This window comes from Hyalella azteca, unplaced genomic scaffold, assembly GCF_000764305.2.
Source record: "Hyalella azteca isolate HAZT.00-mixed unplaced genomic scaffold, Hazt_2.0.2 contig6217, whole genome shotgun sequence".
In the NCBI taxonomy this organism is placed as follows: Eukaryota; Metazoa; Arthropoda; class Malacostraca; order Amphipoda; family Hyalellidae; genus Hyalella; species Hyalella azteca.
Genome location: NW_025936384.1, coordinates 94,845 through 115,607, shown reverse-complemented (window position 1 = coordinate 115,607; position 20,763 = coordinate 94,845). Strand labels below are relative to the sequence as shown.

At 44.2% G+C, this 20,763-nt stretch overlaps 1 protein-coding gene across 3 annotated transcripts in view; it reads left to right on the top strand.

Moving 5' to 3' along the window:
• Window positions 1-308: 308 nt before the first annotated feature.
• Window positions 309-20,763, top strand: part of LOC108677854 (kinesin-like protein KIF28P) — a 21,673-nt gene continuing 1,218 nt past the window's right edge. The window contains exons 1-18 of one of the 3 annotated variants that reach the window (XM_018166156.2): window positions 309-440; window positions 2,309-2,515; window positions 3,165-3,297; window positions 5,297-5,479; window positions 6,627-6,846; window positions 7,255-7,515; window positions 8,677-8,980; window positions 9,720-9,889; window positions 10,543-10,677; window positions 11,778-11,932; window positions 12,264-12,415; window positions 13,136-13,270; window positions 13,762-13,908; window positions 14,481-14,627; window positions 15,773-15,898; window positions 16,396-16,535; window positions 17,678-17,789; window positions 19,304-19,436. In XM_018166156.2, coding sequence (XP_018021645.1) covers window positions 396-440; window positions 2,309-2,515; window positions 3,165-3,297; window positions 5,297-5,479; window positions 6,627-6,846; window positions 7,255-7,515; window positions 8,677-8,980; window positions 9,720-9,889; window positions 10,543-10,677; window positions 11,778-11,932; window positions 12,264-12,415; window positions 13,136-13,270; window positions 13,762-13,908; window positions 14,481-14,627; window positions 15,773-15,898; window positions 16,396-16,535; window positions 17,678-17,789; window positions 19,304-19,436 — 2,905 coding nt within the window. In that variant the 5' untranslated portion in view covers window positions 309-395. Of the gene's footprint in view, window positions 441-2,308; window positions 2,516-2,536; window positions 2,590-3,164; window positions 3,298-5,296; window positions 5,480-6,626; window positions 6,847-7,254; window positions 7,516-8,676; window positions 8,981-9,719; window positions 9,890-10,542; window positions 10,678-11,777; window positions 11,933-12,263; window positions 12,416-13,135; window positions 13,271-13,761; window positions 13,909-14,480; window positions 14,628-15,772; window positions 15,899-16,395; window positions 16,536-17,677; window positions 17,790-19,303; window positions 19,448-20,763 lie in introns of those variants that run through there. The other 2 variants (XM_018166164.1, XM_018166172.2) reach the window with 2 other exon arrangements.

Below are 20,763 nucleotides of genomic sequence, written 5' to 3'. Positions count from 1 at the left end.
GTGGTCGTAAGTGGTGCGGTGGTCGTAAGTGGTGCGGTGGTCGTAAGTGGTGCGGTGGTCGTAAGTGGTGCGGTGGTCGTATGTGGTGCGGTTGTCGTAAGTGGTGCGGTGGTCGTAAGTGGTGCGGTGGTCGTAAGTGGTGTGGTGGTCGTAAGTGGTGCGGTGGTCGTAAGTGGTGCGGTGGTCGTAAGTGGTGCGGTGGTCGTAAGTGGTGCTGTGGTCTTCTATAAAATCACGTTCACTGAACCCTTGAATATTTTTTTATTATTAATAATTAAATTTTTCTTACAAATAAATATTTAGGCAGAGAAAATAATTATAATATCGCTGCTAAATAAAAAGAAGGCAGGGCAGTTCCCGTAGGAGGCGCCGTAGGAGAGCCGACGTCCCGTAGGATGGCTACGGAGAACCTGAAGGTCGCCGTCAGGGTGCGGCCATTCATATCCTTTACTGCTGCAAAACTGCCGTAATGTTGCCGTAATATTGACGTAATGTTGCCGTAATCTTGACGTAATATTGCCGTAATATTGCTGTAATATTGCCGTAATATTGCCGTAATATTGCCGTAATATTGCCGTAATGTTGCCGTAATGTTGCCGTAATGTTGCCGTAATGTTGCCGTAATGTTGCCGTAATATGGCCGTAATATTGCCGTAATGTTGCCGTAATATTGCCGTAATATTGCCGTAATATTGCCGTAATATTGCCGTAATATTGCCGTAATGTTGCTGTAATATGGCCGTAATATTGCCGTAGTGTTGCCTTAATATTGCCGTAATATTGCCGTAATATGGCCGTAATATTGCCGTAATGTTGCCGTAATATTACCGTAATGTTGCCGTAATATTGCCGTAATATTGCCGTAATATTGCAATATTGTCGTAATATTGCCGTAATATTGCCGTAATATTGCCGTAATGTTGCCGTAATATTGCCGTAATATTGCCGTAATATTGCCGTAATATTGCCGTAATGATTGCCGTAATATTGCAATATTGTCGTAATATTGCCGTAATATTGCCGTAATATTGCCGTAATGTTGCCGTAATATTGCCGTAATATTGCCGTAATATTGCCGTAATATTGCCGTAATGTTGCCGTAATATTGCCGTAATATTGTTGTAATGTTACCGTAACTAACTCATAATAGTTTATCAGTTAGTTTATATAATATAAGTATATGAGAATAATAAGCAAACAAATGTTGTTATAAGAATATGTTCTCGAACAGCTTGAAGATGACGGGGCCTGGAGTGCGAATTCATTATTATTTTATGAATGTTAATAATATACAATAATGATGCTTTGCACATGATAATAATACATGTATAATAATGTTATATGAATGTTAATAATTAAGTATAATAAGGTTTATCAATATTAAAAAATATCTAATAATATTATTTTATAAATGTTGATAATATCTAATAAAAATGTTTTATAAATGTTAATAATAGAGTATCATAAGGTTCATCAACATTAAAAATAGCTAATAATATTATTTTATAAATGTTGATAATATCTAATAATAATGTTTTATAAATGGTAATGTGTGGGATTAGGCGTTGGGGTGAGTGATGAACTCAAAGTTTTCCCAAATAGAATATGTACTACAAAAAGTTCGCAGATATTGAGCTCATTATTTCCATCAAAACGCATATCAACCAAATATTCTATAGGAAAAGAAATGTTGGAAAATGTGTCATGATTTGTTGAAAGAGTTTCGGAGACAAGCTCCACCATCAGTTCAAAAATTGAATTCCAAATGAATGATCAACTTCGGCACTAACATTTATAGCAGGGAAGTAATTAAAATCTGAATAGCCATAAAGAGAAGCGAAGTAGCAAAAACCTTATCGGCTATTTAGGATTTAGGCACCTCTCCTAATTTTCCTTGAAATTGCACTGATGATGGAGCTGCTATCCGTAACGTTTTCAATGTAATTAGAGTGAATTTACAGAGTATTTTCTTAGGTTCCGGAATCTCGAGTAAAATTTAATTTACCAACCAATCATGCGTATAATCGCCGTAACGCGTACGTTACTTGTAATACTGTTATAAAATTACTGTTACAATTACGGTTATACTACTATTATGAGTAAAGTCTTATGATAACATATATTCTTATTAGTTATCACATCTTTTTCGCATTCATATATGACACGCACGCATTGTGGGAATTCGCTTTAATATGCGCAATTTAACCTACTTTATTTCTAATCACTATATTTATCAGTTAAGTTTCATGCACTAAAATTTCATACGCATATTTGCCGCACTACGCACGTTTCCTTAACTGACGCACACAACACGCGCGAGTTGCAGCGCAAGGCGAAATGCATCGTCCAGATGGAGGGCAAGAAGACCGGCCTCACCAACCCTGACGACCCCAACGATGTCAAGACCTTCACCTACGACCACAGCTACTGGAGCTTCGATGGCTGCAGGGAGCGCAAGGACGGCTACATGGAGAAGGACCCCAGCCACCCGAACGCCTCCAAGTATGCCGACCAGGTGAGGCTAATGTCGAGGACGGCTACATGGAGAAGGACCCTAGCCACCCGAACGCCTCCAAGTACGCCGACCAGGTAAGGCTAGTGTCGAGGGCGGCTACATGGAGAAGGATCCTAGCCACCCGAACGCCTCCAAGTACGCCGACCAGGTGAGGCTAGTGTCCAGGACGGCTACATGGAGAAGGACCCTAGCCACCCGAACGCCACCAAGTACGCCGACCAGGTAAGGCTAGTGTCGAGGGCGGCTACATGGAGAAGGATCCTAGCCACCCGAACGCCTCCAAGTACGCCGACCAGGTGAGGCTAGTGTCCAGGACGGCTACATGGAGAAGGACCCTAGCCACCCGAACGCCACCAAGTACACCGACCAGGTGAGGCTAGTGTCGAGGACGGCTACATGGAGAAGGACCCTAGCGACCCGAACGCCACCAAGTACACCGACCAGGTGAGGCTAGTGTCGAGGACGGCTACATGGAGAAGGACCCAGCCACCCGATCGCCGCCAAGTTCATTGACCACATGAGTGATAGAAATACCAGTGCAGCTATGAGGAATAGACTGATCACCTGACTGAACTGACTGAGATAGACTGCTCGCCTAACTGAACTAACTGAAATACCCTTCTCAATCGACTGAAATGGCTGTTCCCAGATGTCGGTGTATGCTGACCTGGGCAAGGGTATCCTGGACAGCGCCTGGCAGGGCTACAACGCCACGCTCTTCGCTTATGGCCAGACGGGGTCCGGCAAGAGCTGGTCCGTCATCGGCTACGAGCCCAACAAAGGTGAGTCAATTGGGCACCCCAACATAAAAGTGGGTCAAGATGGCACCCACCTAAAAAACGTGGGTCCAGTGCAGGGTTGCCAGATGGTCTTTTTCCGGACAAATTCCGCGAAATCGTTTTTTTTTTCACTTGCGTTGGCCGGCTAAAATTTATGATGGCGCTACTTCCTTCCTAAATTTTAATAAGTGCAAAAAATTATTTACACCCTTACCTACAAATTTAGTGAACATTGAATTCCATGCCTTTTATGTCCGCGGCCTTGGCCGTTTTTAGGCCATCTGACAACCCTGGTCCAGTGTCCACCCGCCCAACAGAGATGAGGAAAGTTGGCTGTTACCTCTAAACCAAAAATATATACAACTCCATCTTGAATAATTTCTTGGATGAAATGTTTTTCAACAAAGGTGCTTTGCATTCGAACATTGTTTTCCCCCAATTATTATTAACACAATTTAGTGGAATTGAAACAACTACTGACTATCTCTAATTTTTTTTCATTTAGTCTTTAGGAAGTTGAATATGTAGAGCGACGACGGCTAAGGCAACGCTAATGCTAAGTAAACTTACGAAGAGTTAAGAATGACGTCCATTGTTTACGTCTATTGTTACGGGTACAACGACCTCTATTGTTAGCACTTATTTTTGCGGCTTGCAATGATGCTTACATACTCAATAGCCCAGCCAGCAGCCATGACTGTGTATATTATCATCGTTCCTACTTTCCTCAATGCAAAACTGACTGGTTTATTATCATTGTGTAAGCAGGCGTGGTTTTACTGAATGTATACTTACAGTGGCCAAATTTGACACTTTGAGTGCGATGTGCGCCATATATGGTATAGGCTTTAAAAAAATAAATGTTTAAAAAAGTCCTGTCAAACATTAACCTGATCATCAATTCGTGAAAAATTGTATTGATAACAAAAATTTTAAAAACACATAGCAATGTTGACCAATAGAATCATTGTAGCATTGACAGCTCAAATTGAGCAAAAAAAATTAGTGGAAATAAAAATGAAAGAACATGAACTAAAAACTGTTATCCTATTTCAATGACGAAAAGTATTCTCTCGGCTACTGTATGGATTATTAAAGTGGAAAACGTCCGGAACATACAATTATTTGTATACATTGGAACTGCAAGAACGCTGCGTGGGAGATAAAAAGTCAGCAAACTTGTAGAACAAAAACATCATAAATGCCGTTAAGTTGAAGATTAATGAAATTATGATTTGCGAAGAGTATTACTTCCTGCTACAAATACCAACATTTTGCTGTGCATGTTTGTCGAGGAATAATTGTAGAAGCTCATAAATGCTGCTATGAAATGCCGGACACGCAGTGAAGCGGATGCCCAGCTTAGGAGTACAATTGGTAGTTGCTTCTCCAGCTTTTCATCTCGGTTTAGCATTAAATTTTTTGCCAATAATATCGCAGCAGAATCTGCAGCAGTAGCTCGTTAGCTGGAAGTAATGAGTGATACTCGAGAATGCTCTATAGCTTTAGCATCGCAGTAAAATTTCCATTCCATTTGTCAAGAAAACTGGGTTAGAGCAAGAGTCAATACTTAGATAATGCATATATTTTACTGGGGCCTTATAATGAATACCGTGTACCTCATATGGTGCACGATGCTCAGAAAGCTAACAGTTTACATTCCAGGCGACATGTACCAATGTAAAGCTCACTTAAGCAAGGACGGCGCACACACCACAAATTTTGCGCACTTTAATGAAACCGAGCCTCATGAAGTAGAAAAAAATGATGTGTATGCATGGTTTTATTGAATGATTACTTTAAAATCGTTATTAAGTGGCTGGCATGGTTTTATATATAATGTCTGTCATGTCTCCAGACACATTTTTACTTGCAGTGGCCATTGTATGTGCTAGCGCAGCTCTACTCACCATGGCTGTTGTATGCGCGAGCGCGGCTTTACTCACCATGGCCATTGTATGTGCGAGCGCGTCTTTACTCACCATGGCCATTGTATGTGCAGGCATTGTGCCGCTGCTGTGCGAGGACATCTTCAAGGGCATCAAAGAGAAGGGCGCGGCCGTGCAGTGCGAGGTGCAGTTCTCCATGCTGGAGATCTACAACGAGGTCGTCAGAGACCTGCTGCAGCCCAAGCAGGGCAAGGGCGGCCTCAAGATCAGGGAACATCCCAAGCGCGGCTTCTACGGTGAGGGGAATTGGGGTGATATGTAGCGTCACGTAGAGGGACTCGTTGAGAAAGGGACCCTATGTATCACCCCTGGTATGGAACATAGGGTGACCTCGAGGGTGATAGGTCGAATGACAATTGATGTGACATTCTAGAGGGCCTGGATGTATTCATCCGGGACCCGAGAACGGGGTGACCTGCCTAGCAACGACTCGGAGACGGAGGACGACGAAAACGGCGCATCAGCGTGACCGGGGACTAGGAAGTCCCAAACTCATCATATAGATCAAAAGGTCATAAGGGCCAACTTTTGGCCGTGCTGTTAGCATCAAGTCGCGCACTTCTCCGATTCTGACAGAGGAAATGTAGTATAGAAACGCATTTTCTTAGGACGTATAAAGTGATCATTCGTCGTTAGCTGGGCTCTGATCTTTTCTTTCATGATTAGGCGTCGTTGCATTAAAACATATGTATATTGCTAACGTAGTAACGGAGCTAACGGTGTAGAGGTTGCCTGCTAGGGTATATATGACGGAGCTAATGACGTAGAGAATTCCCGCTAGGGTCTTACATGCGGTAGGCTCGACGGATGAATCAGTCTCCACAAAGACGGCAGCGTGTAAGGCCGTACAGCTTTAAGTGGTGCTGTGCGCGGTAGACTGGGGTACTGGGCAATTGACTATGACAACACTGTAACTTCGTGACTGAGTGAGGAGAAAAACTAAGTAAGCTTGTTATCCTAACAACACTGAGCTCCTACTGAACAGGATTCGACTTTGAGATTTATCGTCGGTTACGTTACATCCCTAAGTCGAATCCTGTTTTAAAATTGAATTTTGTTTCCAAGCAATACTTTTTTAGTTTATTTAGTATACTCCCTACCTCGCAGCCCACAACTTAGAAAGCCACCGATGACTAGACATGTTGGTTTTCAACAGTTTAGTGTCTAAATTTCCCTACAGTAGACAAATGTATAACATTTTTCGGAATGCAATATGCTGATCAATATAATAACATTATTTCACTTTGTTTCTGATTAAAGACAATCACGACCTTGAAGGATGTTAGCCGAATTTTGAATTTTTAACATAAACTACATGAATATCTGATGGTGAGAATGTGATCTGAAATCTTCGCGTCCTACTTATCCATTTTACCCTCCCAGCCGAGGGCCTCAAGACAACTATGGTGACGAGCTACGAGGACATGAACCAGAAGATGCAGCAGGGAACCATCAACCGAACCATCGCGTCGACCAACATGAACGCGACCTCGTCTCGAGCCCATACCATCGTCGGCATCAAGTTCATCCAGAAGAGCAAGAACGCAACGAACGTCGAGACCGCCAAGACGGCAACCATCAACCTCGTCGACCTGGCCGGCAGGTACGGGGGGCAACCGAGTAGCTGTTAAGGCATTGCTATTTTTAATTCAATTGTAGGTAATTGTAAAACAATCGTCAGAATTGTTACTTGTAATTTAATTGTAGGTAATTGTAAAAAATTTTCCAGAATTGTTTCTTGTAATTCAATTGTAAGAATTATATAAGAATTGTCAGAACCATATATAATATGTTGCAGTCGGTGAAACTCTATTAGAAGTGACAAAGTCCGTGGAAGGGTAATTGAATTTATTCAAGTCTAAGAATCTTACAGGAATTAAATAATATTGGTGATTAAAAATCGACGAATCAACATTTGGTCTAGTTAAGAACAATGTATCTGTATTTCAATTGACGAAATTTATGCATATGTTATTGGTATTATGCAAGTCCTTATATGTTTGCATGGCAGTGAGCGAGTGGAAGCTACAGGCGCCACAGGCGACCGCCTCAAGGAGGGCGCGAGCATCAACCTGTCCCTGACGAAGCTGGGGGACTGCATCCACGCCCTTGCCGAGCAGTCGAACGGCAAGAAGAATGTCCGCGTCCCCTTCAGGAGCTCTACCCTCACTAAGCTCCTCAGGAACGCCCTCGGTGGTAACAGCAAGACCGTCATGATAGCCGCCATCTCCCCGGCTGATATCAACTTCGACGAGACCATCTCTACTCTCAGGTAGATAGGGTCATGTCTTTCCTCAGGTACTAGATGGGGTCATGTCTTTCCTCAGGTAGATAGGACCTTGTCCACCCCTGGGTAGGCTACCCTTAGGTGATCTACCCTCAGGTAAGAGGTACCATGTATGTCCTCACGGTAGCAGGGAAAAATATTCAACATAGAAGACGCACAGCTGAACCTGGCGTTACCCGAGTCAGATAATCCCTGATTTGATAATCTTGTTATCCGGATCATGTTATTTTGACTACCTCCCTGTCAAATTTGGGGATCGGCTGGGCTTCTAACGAATACTCGCTACTTTCGGGACGAAGTTATTCTGGGTCTGCTTGGCCACCCGATCGACATCAGTTTCCGGTCAGAATCACCTTTCCGACTTTATAGTCGGAAGTATGACAAGCCTCGGAGTATGACAAGAACTGGCCGAGCCGTGTTATACCGAGCTTCTAAGCTGCCCAGATGCTGCCCTTCAAACCCAAACCCTTCAAACCCTGGGCAGTGCATGTTGCAAAAGTTGCGCCTGTATTTCAATTTTGCTATGCCTGTTTACCGTAGTCCGTTGCTAATTTACAAACCGAAGTAATTTTAATCCGATGCCAAACTGTTCATACCTTAGCCGAATTTAGAATTTCCACATAAATCTCGTTTCAAACTTAGAATTAAATTGAAATTTTTCATGTTTGAATAACACTATATGCACATAATGGACGATTCTCCCCCGTATATGAAATATTTTTGTCAAGTCTTTTTTGCATTTGATCATTTGCTTGAGCACTAAAAATCTGATATTTGCATTCAATTTTTTAATTAAATTTCCCTGAAAAATACGTAACAAATGTCAGATAAGCAGATTGAAAAAGAAATTAATTGGAAAAATTAATTAACTTAGTTAATTAGTAAAGTTTTTAGTCAATTAGTCAAGTGCAAAAACCTTTTTTTTTATTATTACTAATTTTTAATTATTATTTTTTATTATTTTGATATTTCTGTTTTATGTTATTCTTATATTTTTTATTGTTTTATTAGATCAGGTGTAGCCTGATTTTTGTAAACTATATTTCATTTCAATTTACGGTTACGGAACAAATTTCAGGCATGCAGCTTGAAATAAAAGGTAATTGAGCATATATAAATAGGAGCTGACTACCTACCCGTGTGCAGGTACGCTGACAGGGCCAAGCAGATCAAGACTACGGCGATCGTCAACGAAGATCCTGTAGAGAAGCTGATTCGCGAGCTGAAAGAGGAGAACGATGCGCTGAAACGTCAGCTTCAGACTGGCCAGATCAACCCCGCTGACTTTGTGGACGCTGACAACGACGGCATAAATGATAAAGACATGGCCAAGATGAAGGCCAAGTGGGAGGAGGAGATGCGGGCGCGCATGCTGCAAAATGACAAGGAGATGATAGAGATGAAGAAGTCCTATGAGGAGAAGCTGAAGGCCCAGAAGAAGGACATTGCGGTGGGTGATGGAGAAGGGTATGTTGGTGGGTGGTGGTCCTGGGTGGAGAAGGTGGAGGAGCAAAAGATGGTGGTGGAGAATGGTATGATGGTGGGTGGTGGAGAAACACATGGTGGTGGAGAAAGGTATGGTGGTGGGTGGTGGAGAAAGGTATGGTGGTTGGTAGAGAAGTGTATGTTGGTGGCGAATGGTATGATGGTGGGTGGCGGAGAAACACATGGTGGTGAGGAAAACATGGTGGTGGAGAAAAACATGGTGGTGGAGAAAAACATGGTGGTGGAGAAAAACATGATGGTGGAGAAAAACATGGTGGTGGAAAGGGGTATGGTGGTGGGTGGTGGAGAAGGGTATGACGGTGGGACGGTGGGTGGTGGAGAAACACATGGTGGTGGAGAAAAACATGGTGGGGAGAACGGTATGGTGGTGGAGAAACACATGGTGGTGGAGAATATGATGGTACGTGAAGAAGAAGGGTATGGTGGTGGGTGGTGGAGCAAGACATGGCGGTGGAGGAGGGAATGACGGTGGGTGACTGAGAGGGGTATGACGGTGAGTGGCTGAGAAGGGCATGGTGGTGAGTGGTATCAAAACTCGGCTCTTGAACAACGGTATCAATGGATCAATGGAACCACAGACACTTTATTTGCTCATCACAACTAATAAAAAATATTTTATTAATTTAAATTTAACACCGTCGCGCCTGACGATGATTATTATTAATTAATATTTCATCTCCCAGGATCCCTCCATGAAGAAGAAGGAAGAAGAGCGCCTCAAGAAGCCTCACCTCTACAACCTCAACCCCGACCCCATCCTGTCGGGGAAGGTTGTGCACATCCTCAAGGCCGGGGCCACCACCATCGGCAACCGTAAAGGCGACCCCAGTGACATCACCATGGTGGGACCGGGGTGAGTGGGGACATCACCATGGTGGGACCGGGGTGAGTGGGAACATCATCATGGTGGGACCGGGGTGAGTAGCGCCTCCTGATGAGCTGCTACCTGGTTGAGTTGAGAGATTCATTCTGGTTGACCCATTGGTTGACTGATTTTTGCAATAACATCGTAAATTGTAAATATTTTTACAATTTAAGACTGGTTGTAAAATATTTCCTGGTTGAAAATATTTTTATTGGTTGTTCTAACACTATTCAGAGGTGGTTTTGAACTAGGTTGACCGGTTGTTTTAATCTGATTGAGTCATAAATTGTAAATCTGTTGATGGGTTTTTATTGCGTGGTTAGTTAATTGGCTACAACTTACTTAAGATCCGAGTTTGAACTGTTTTTATGGGGGTTTGAAAAGTCTAAGTGTTTATATATTATTAAATATTATTTCTCATTTATTATATATTATATACTATATATTATATCACAATACTACATTGCGATTCTTTCACTCCTCGAAGGTCCTTTCTTCTAGGTCAGGACGAACCCCGTGCGGTTGAACAGTTAAAAAGCAACAGAATCAATCAACAAGAAATCAAACCAATATTACGTATATTGATTTCATAAACAAATTAAAATCTTAATATGATATCCTAACACTTAACCGTCCAACAGGATTCAGGAGCAGCATGCCGTTATAACGGTTACGCAGAAGAACGAAGTTAACCTGAAGCCGACCACGTCTGATTGTCGGGTGCTGGTCAACGGCACCTTGCTGGTGGGGGAGGCGACGCTCACCCACAACGACAGGTTAGTGCAGCAGTGCTCTTGCTCGCCAGTGCATCAGCGTTACACCTTGTAATGCTCGGCAGTAATGACGTACACCACGCATACACGCATGTTTAATTTTAGAGACGTTTATTAGATTCATATAGACTTTTTAGAGAATAAAAATATCTAAGGTTCGGTGCAATCATCTTAGAATTTTTAACGAAAAAATATATCTAAATGTTCGAAGCAATCTCCGTAGACTTTTCGATGAAAAAAGAATATCTAAATGTTCGAAGCAATCTCCGTAGACTTTTCATAGGAAAAAAAAGATATCTAAATGTTCGAGGTAATCTCCATAGACTAATTGAAGAACATGGACAATCAAATGTTCGGTGCAATTCCTGGAGACATATATCAAGGCTAATATGAAAGAATCATCTATAATGTTTGTTCATAGAGCTTCAGGCCGTCCATATTTTAATGTATTATATATAAATACTATCTAAACGGTAAAATTACATTATCAGGATTCACGAGCATATTTTCAGTGATGTAAATGAGTGATACACGTACAAAAAGAAACCGCTGAACTGCAGGTTCTATGGTAATTAAACAAAGTTAGAAACGAGTTAAAGACACCATCAAGTTGATGAAAATCCACCGAATTTATGAACCTCTAGACCAATCTAAATTAGCAACTAGATTTATATCTAAAATTCATAATTCTCTCAACATAAAAAATCTATGGAAATTTCACTCAACATTTAATTTCACGTCCGGGAAAAGATTTACGTGAATTGTGATCGACGCGAGAAAATTTTCACTGTTTACTCATATTTGAGATTTCTACGTCATTTTAAACAAAACTTTCTATCTTCCTAATTTTTTATAAAATTAAAATCGTTTCAAAGGATTTCTTCTTGCCTCCTAACTTTCCAACTAAATTGAAATAATTTCTGACCAAATATGGCTGCCTCCCCCAGACTGATGATCGGCATTAAATAATTAAAAAAATGACTAAAATCCAAATAATTTCTGTCCAAATTTGGCTGCGTCGCCCAGACTGATGATCGGCATTAAATAAATAAAAAATTACTAAAATCCAAATAATTTCTGACCATATATTGCTGCCTCCCCAGACTGATGATCGGCAGCACGCAGCTGTGGGTGTTCCAGCACCCCGCCACCAAGCCACCCACCGCTAAGGGTGCCAAGAAGGTGCCGGAGGTCACCTACGAGTACGCCAGGGAGGAGATAGCCGCCAAGTCCGGCCTCAACATCGGGGGTGATACCGGTGGGTGGTGGTACCGGTGGGTGGTGATACCGGTGGGTGGTGATACCGGTGGGTGGTGGTACCGGTGGGTGGTGATATCGGTGGGTGGTGATAGCGGTGGGTGGTGGTACCAGTGGGTGGTGATACCGGTGGGTGGTGATGCCGGTGGGTGGTGATACCGGTGGGTGGTGATGCCGGTGGGTGGTGGTACCGGTGGGTGGTGGTACCGGTGGTTGGTGGTACCGGTGGTTGGTGGTACCGGTGGCTGATTCCTCCTCCCTGCAGGTGCACAACACTAAGCCCCTCCTCCCCAGACCTGTGGGTGTCTAACTTTAATCCCCTGCTCCCCCAGATCTGGGTGCGCTGCAGGACGAGCTGCTGCAGGTGATGCCGATGGTGGAGGAGGCCAACAGCATCTCGGAGGAGCTGGACAAGCGCGTCAAGTTCGAGATCATGTTGGTGGCGCCGGAGGTGATAGGCGCCCAGGGCAAGGGCAAGACCCAGGTCAGTGGGCACCTGGGCAAGACCCAGGTTAGTGGGCACCTGGGCAAGACCCAGGTTAGTGGGCACCTGGGCAAGACCCAGGTTAGTGGGCACCTGGGCAAGACCGAGGTCAGTGGGCACCTGGGCAAGACCCAGGTCAGTGGGCACCTGGGCAAGACCCATGTCAGTGGGCACCTGGGCAAGACGCAGGTCAGGGGGCACCTGGTCAAGACGCAGGTCAGGGGGCACCTGGTCAAGACGCAGGTCAGGGGGCACCTGGTCAAGACCCAGGTCAGTGGGCACCTGGGCAAGACGCAGGTCAGTGGGCACCTGGGCAAGACGCAGGTCAGTGGGCACCTGGGCAAGACGCAGGTCAGTGGGCACCTGGACGCCCAGCTTGGGATTATAATGCCCTGGAAATATTTTATATAAAATAATGCCTAGCTTTATGACTAGTGACGCCTAATCCAAAATGACAAAATTATCTTCTATCAACTTAATAACCGGAACCAGCATCGAAATAACCAGCTCTCATTACTAATAACCAGCTAATATAGCTCGTTAATAATAATTCTCCAACGTTAAATAAACAGCTCGTTAATAGTGAGTCTTTAACGTTAATAACCCGTTAATAACGTGCTAATAACACGTTAATAACATATTAATAACGCGTTATTGACGCGTTAATAGCGCGTTATTAACGCAATTATAACACATTAATAACACGCCATGCGCCCGCAGATCCACGTCAAGATGAAGAACCTGGAGAACGGCACGGAGTTCGTGTGGCCGCAGGAGAAATTCAGGGACCGCCTCTACCAGATGAAGGAGATGTACGAGCACTACGAGGACGAGGACGAGTGGGAGCGTCCTGAGGTGACTAGGGTGACTAGGGTGACTAGGGTGACTAGGGTGACTAGGTGAGGGAGATGTACGAGCACTACGAGGACGAGGACGAGTGGGAGCGTCCTGAGGTGACTAGGGTGACTAGGGTGTCTAGGGTGACTAGGTGAGGGAGATGTACGAGCACTACGAGGACGAGGACGAGTGGGAGCGTCCTGAGGTAACTAGGGTGACTAGGTGAGCGAGATGTACGAGCACTACGAGGACGAGGACGAGTGGGAGCGTCCTGATGTGACATGGATGACTACGGTACTAGGTGTCTAGGGTGACTATGGCGTCTAGGGTGACATGGGTGACTACGGTACTAGGTGACTAGGGTAACTAGGGTGACTAGGTGAGGGAGATGTACGAGCACTACGAGGGCGAGGACGAGTGGGAGCGTCCTGAGTTGACATGGGTGACTACGGTGACTGGGTGTCTAGGGTGACTAGGGTGATTATTCACCTCCTAATCCCCCGGGGCAGGACGAGGATCCGTTCCAGGAGAGCCTGGAGACTGAGGTGCACATGGGGACGGTGATGGTGGTGCTGCAGCCCATCGCCCACAAGATGGACTTGGACGAGCCCTTCACCATCACCAACATCAAGGGCGCCGAAGTGGGCGTCATGAACGTGAGTGGGCGGGGAGTGGGCGTCATGAACGTGAGTGGGCGGGAAGTGGGAGTCATGAACGTGAGTGGGCGGGAAGTGGGAGTCATGAACGTGATTGTTGTGATCACATGGACTTGTGGTTATTAAGTGGGCGTTGCAGGTGGGCACCGAGATGAGATGAGCGAGTCGTGGGTTCGAGCCTTGTAAGTTTTTCTCATTTCTCTGTGCCGCTGTTGGGCGGCAAATTGTAGCCGTCAAAGGCGGTGCATCAGCGTGGCTGTGGGCTGTGCGGGTTAAATAAGGAGCTTGGGGAGCTATGACGCGTAAAGATAAGTGGGCGGCTGCTATGTGGGTCAGGTGGGCGACTGCTAAGTGGGTCAGCGGCTGCTATGTGGGTCATGACGTGCAGTGATTAATTACTGCGGATTCGGCCCACCGGGCAATTGAATTCCGAAAGAGCCTACTAAATAGAAGCCAAACACCGTACGTGGCCGATCTGCGCCTGATTCACCTCTAAGGCGACTCTATTGCCACTGGGGCGACCCTAATTGGAACGAAATTGGAACTAAAATTTTGACTGGGTTGTGCCGCAGGTCGCCATCGTCCCGTGTGACGGCCACGGCAAGGAGTTCACTGACGACGACAACGTCTTCGTCGACGAGCCCGACGACCTCATCGGCCAGAACCTCCACTTCAAGTTTAAGATCAAGAGCTGCCGGGGCCTGCCCAGCCGCTATAAGGTGGGTCAGGGGCTGCCCATCCGCTATAAGGTGGGTCACCAGGCGCTATAAGGTGGGTCAGGGGCTGCCTAGCCGCTATAAGGTGGGTCATCAGGCGCCATAAGGTGGGCCAGGGGCTGCCTAGCCGCTATAAGGTGGGTCAGGGGCTGCCCAGCCGCTATAAGGTGGGTCATCAGCCGCTATAGGGTGGGTCAGAGGCTGCCTAGCCGCTATAAGGTGGGTCATCAGGCGCCATAAGGTGGGTCAGGGGCTGCCTAGCCGCTATAAGGTGGGTCATCAGGCGCCATAAGGTGGGACAGGGGCTGCCTAGCCGCTATAAGGTGGGTCATCAGGCGCTATAAGGTGGGTCAGGGGCTGCCTAGCCGCTATAGGGTGGGTCAAGGGCTGCCCAGCCACTATAAGGTGGGTCAGGGGCTGCACCGCCGCTATAAGGTGGGTCAGTGGCTGCCCAGCCGTTATAAGGTGGGAAATGGGCTGCCCAGCCGCTATAAGGTGGGTCAGGGGCTGTCCAGCCGTTATAAGGTGGGAAATGGGCTGCCCAGCCGCTATAAGGTGGGTCAGGGGCTGCCCAGCCGCTATAACATGTACTGCTCGTACTCCATGTACTCCACATAGAATAGAATAGAAGTGTCGGCACTGAAGAAATAGGCCCATGGCCTGTTGCCGATTCTGGAACTTTTCGTGACTTGATTAACAAGGGATCCGGCCTTTGGAACCCGATCTTTCCATAACAGACGATTGATTGAGATAGCTGCTGGACTTATTGCCTGGTCCGTAAGGTGCTAGACATTTTAAGACTGAACATATGCTCCTGCATAGCTTCGTCTACTCTAGTCTGTTCTTGAAGGCGTTCATACTCGGAGCATCAACGATGCTATCAGGGAGGCTGTTCCACATGTCGGTGACTCGAAGCGAGAAGAAATGTTGTTGCATGGATGTGTTCCAACGCAGTTTTTTTAATTTATAGCCGTGGTCCCTGGTGTTGGTTCTTGTTACAAATTCTAATAATCCTTCTGGGACCTTGTATAAGCCATGAGTATACTCGTATGCTCCATGTCCTAACACGTGCCACCACGTGCCCAGGACATGTACTGCTCGTACTCCATGTACCCCACATGTACTAACATGTACCACCATGTACCCAGGACATGTACTGCTCGTACTCCATGTACCTGGACAAGGAGGTTGTAGCCACCAAGAAAGTGAGCAACACAACCAACCCGGAGTTCAACCACGAAAAGCAGTTCGACTTCAAGCCCGTTACAGCCCAGGTAACCAAGTACATTAAGCGACAATTTCATTGGGCGACGGATGGTTTAATACTATTCATTATTCTATATAATATTGATTTATTGGTACTATATAATAATAATTTGTATACATAATTCATTTTACCACGAAAACATTATAAACTTTTAAATTATTTGATATATTGAATATTAGGGCTAAAAGCTTTAATCAAAAGCCTAGAGGGCTCTTGAAATAGAGGACGTGTCCAATCTGTAACAGAAATGGAGCTTACTTAGAACCAAACAATGGTACTTGTCACGCACCTTTTGGTACGCGTGATGATTATTGCATGGCCCAGTAATGGTACGGTACATTAATGGTATGACACATTAATGGTATGGTACAGTAATGGTATGGTACATTAATGGTATGGTACATTAATGGTATGGCACATTAATGGCATGGCCCAGTAATGGTATGGTACATTAATTGCATGGCCCAGTAATGGTATGGTACATTAATGGTACGTACCACGCAGCTGGTAGACTACCTGCGTAACGGTAGTCTGGTGGTGCGCGTGATGGGCAAGCAGCAGCTGCGTGGGTCCGCGGTGCCCCCCAACGTAGGCAACCTCTCCACCAAGGACCTCCTCCGCAAGGACCAGACCGTCTTCAGCAGGTCTGTCCATCTGGCGGACCGGTGCCTTCAGTATCTGGTATCTGGTGTCCATCTGGTGTACAAGTACCTTCTGTCTTACCTTATCAGTCTTATCTTACCTTCAGTCTAATACATTATTATCTATCTTATACCATATGTGTCCACCATCTACTTTCCACTATATGACCACCATCTATATTCCACCACACGTGATCTTTCTTCCAGCCTAGTCGTTCACCCTTTCAACATTATTCATGGTCCTTTACTTTCTATCTGCCGTCCTTGTCGTTTGCCCTTCTAAATTATCTGTTATTTTTTGTCATGAACTGCAAGTTCCTGAAGCAACATGTGAATAATTTTGTTACTTGCATCAGCTATTCACTTCATCCATCAGTAACTTACAATAGCCATTTCCCCCAAGCCACTCTACTTCATCCATTGGGTTCCATCAGTAACTTACAATAGCCATTTCCCCCAAGCCACTCTACTTCATCCATTGGGTTCCATCAGTAACTTACAATAGCCATTTCCCCCAAGCCACTCTACTTCATCCATTGGGTTCCATCAGTAACTTACAATAGCCATTTCCCCCAAGCCACTCTACTTCATCCATTGGGTTCCATCAGTAACTTACAATAGCCATTTCCCCCAAGCCACTCTACTTCATCCATTGGGTTCCATCAGTAACTTACAATAGCCATTTCCCCCAAGCCACTCTACTTCATCCATTGGGTTNCTCATTAGTTTTGGGTTGAAGTTAGCCTCATTAGTTTTGGGTTGAAGTTAGCCTCATTAGTTTTGGGTTGAAGTTAGCCTCATTAGTTTTGGGTTGAAGTTAGCCTTATTAGTTTTGGATTGAAGTTAGCCTTATTAGTTTTGGGTTGAAGTTAGCCTCATAAGTTTTGGGTGAAGTTAGCCTTATTAGTTTTGGGTTGAAGTTAGCCATATTAGTTTTGGATTGAAGTTAGCCTACTTAGTTTTGGGTTGAAGTTATCCTCATTAGTTTTGGGATGAAGTTAGCCTCATTAGTTTTGGGTTGAACTTAGTCTCATTAGTTTCGGGTTGAAGTTGGCCTAATAATTTTGGGTTGAAGTTAGCCTCATTAGTTTTGGGTTGAAGTTAGCCTAATTAGTTTTGGGATGAAGTTAGACCTCCGTATGCAGGTCGGCGACGCAGTTCAACCTGGACGGCGGTGTGGTTGACCCTAACAAGCAGTCGATGGTCGTGGAGCTTCTCATGATGAAGAAAACCCAGGCCCGCCTGCAGCAGAAAATTGTGAGTCAAACTAGCCCGCCTACAGCAGAAAATTTTGAGTCTAACTAGCCCGCCTGCAGCAGAAAATTGTGAGTTAAACTAGCTCGCCTGCAGCAGAAAATTGTGAGTTTAACTAGCCCGCCTGCAGCAGAAAATTGTGAGTCTAACTAGCCCGCCTGCAGCAGAAAATTTTGAGTCTAACTAGCCCGCCTGCAGCTGGAAATTGTGAGTCTAACTAGCCCGCCTGCAGCTGGAAATTGTGAGTCTAACTAGCCCGCCTCAAGAGAGTAGGAAACAACTTTTTCCTCATCAGTTCTGCAGATTTGGGTTACTTAAAGCCTAAAGAAGAAGAAGGATTTGAAAAAGGACGCCAAGGACCTCTTTCTTTTATTGCATGTTCGTTTCAAATGTTCAATAAACTAATTAAATTTTTCTTTACTTGAGAGGGCAAAAGAAGAAGAAGGATTTGAAGAAGGACGTCAAGAGCGTCCTTCTTTTATTACATGTTCGTTTCAATTGTTCAATAAACCAAGTAAATTTTTCTTTAAGTGAAAGGGAAAGGGAATACCGAGATCTGCAATGGTTTCGTTTTAATTGAGCACATTTTCCTGAGCCACCCTCTACAGCTACGTATTAAACTATGTTCATACTATATTAATATTATACTATTTACTCGCATTTTACCTGCATGCTCTCTTTATTTTCAATTTTGGTACAGTTCGGCAGAAGTTCAACCTTTATGCAACCTTTACTGAAATGAAGAGAATTCTTCTTATCAATAGTATTCTCATTTCAAAATCCTATAAATATAAAAATAATAAATATAATAAATAAAGAGATATAAATAAAGAATAATAAAGAGAAGAGAGGTAATAAAGAGATATATTTAATGTATTTAATATGTGACTATTTGTATCACGAAAAGTACAGGCGCGAAAACTGGTCCAAGTCACCTCGTTTTACGGTTGCCATGAGAAATGCATGAACATGTAATAATGCCTTATGAAATGTTGAGTCTTAAATAATACTATGTAAAATTAGTAAATCTGGAATATTATTGTTTGAAATGTGGGAATCTGAAATACTGCCATAAAAAATAGTTTTATAAAAATATAAATAATAATAAATAAATAAAAATCCTAACAATAGTTATCTTATTTTAAAACTAAAAACTAATACGCAAGCTCTACTGAAATACAGAGAATTCATCTTATCAATAGTTTTCCTATTTTAAAATCCTAAAAAATTCTTTTTATCAATAGTATTCTTATTTTAAAACTACTAACTAATACGCAAGCTCTACTAAAATGAAAAGAATTCATCTTATCAACAGTATTCTTATTTTAAAATCCCAAAAAATTCTTCTTTTCAATAGTATTCTTACTTGAAAAATCCTAACCAACCGTATTTTAAAATCCTAAAAAATTCTTCTTTTCATTAGAATTTTTACTTAAAAATCATAAAAAAATTCTTCTTATCAATAGTATTCATATTTTAAAACTACTAACCAACCATCTACCTCCCGCCCCTGGCAGGACGCGGTGCGCAAGCTGGTGAAGGAGGCGGAGATGGTGTCCTGCGTGAAGGTGTCCACCAGCGCCCTGAAGGACGTCCTGAACAGCTCCTCCAGCAACCAGGCCGACCAGATCATACGCAAGCACCTGCAAGGTAACTAGGAGGTAACTATGCGCGCTGCGTTACTGAGTGCGCTTTTGAAGGTAATTATAACGCATTACCTTAACACCTCATTACTGCAACACCTCATTACTGTAACACCTCATTACTGCAACGCTTTACTGCTTAAGGTAATCTCGTTAGTTCTTGCCCATCACATTAGTTTTAGTGCACCTAACTGTTACCTGTGCACTGCATTACCGTTTATCACATCATATGTGTGGGTAAGAGCTTACTAGTGTTGGGAGGACATGGCAGTTATAACGGAGGCGCAGTCGTAGGCCACAAATTTTACTCTTAAATAAGCGATGGAGCCAACGCCGAGCCTCACCATGCATTTAATTCACTCAGCCTCAGAACTAGAAGCCGCAGACAACGCTTGAACTCCGTAATCCAGACAAGCGACGCACTGCCGAAAGATAATAGCGCCGTAGGTCATCAGCCAATGCTTAAGCATGCTCGTTCATAAACAGGCAATTCCTCAGCCGGCTATACCTACTCTGGCCTAACCTATTCACGCTGTCCCGGCCCACATCCTTCTTGCAGCCAATGACTGGCTCTACCAGCACACTTGGGCTGCCTTTCTAATTACTGCAGCCAATGAGGTTAGGTTAGGTCCGCTCAGGTTTGTTTGGGTGGAGAAACGTTGCTACTTGTGTAGGTTAGGCCTGAAGAGGTTACGCCGGAAGAGGTTTGGCCAGATGTAGTGTGGCCATGCTTACTTTTAGCAAGCTTATTTTGTGGCTGTGGACATCCGGCGCTATGGCTTTGAGCACTTGACTTCATAGGCTGTAATGCCCTCTAGCGTTCTTACCTACGGGTACGCACACAGTGAAAGCAGGTTGCCAGTGTGCTGGTTACCTGCTCAGGCTGGCGCCTGAAACCATAGAATACAGGAGCCTATTCGTACAGGTTTTCACTGTGAACACTTACATTATTATCCTATGTTCATTCTTGTGGCAGGTTGGAGCAGGTTGCCCGCGCGGGCAAACCTGCTTCCACTGCAGAATTTATGCATTGACATGTCATTATACATTTCCAGTTCATCGGTATACCAGGGCTTAGTCTTATTCCCACAGTTATCAGAAATAATGATAATAAAGATCATGAATAATTCAAACCCTATTCTTTGATTATGTGTGCGTACCCTACGGAAAGAAATATGAACTAAGTGGGAAGTATGGCAAAGCTGGTCTCCGGCATGCACCCCGTTATAACATGCAAACTTGGTGGTTATAACATGCAAACTTGGTAGTTATAACATGCAAACTTGGTAGTTATAACATGCAAACTTGGTAGTTATAACATGCAAACTTGGTAG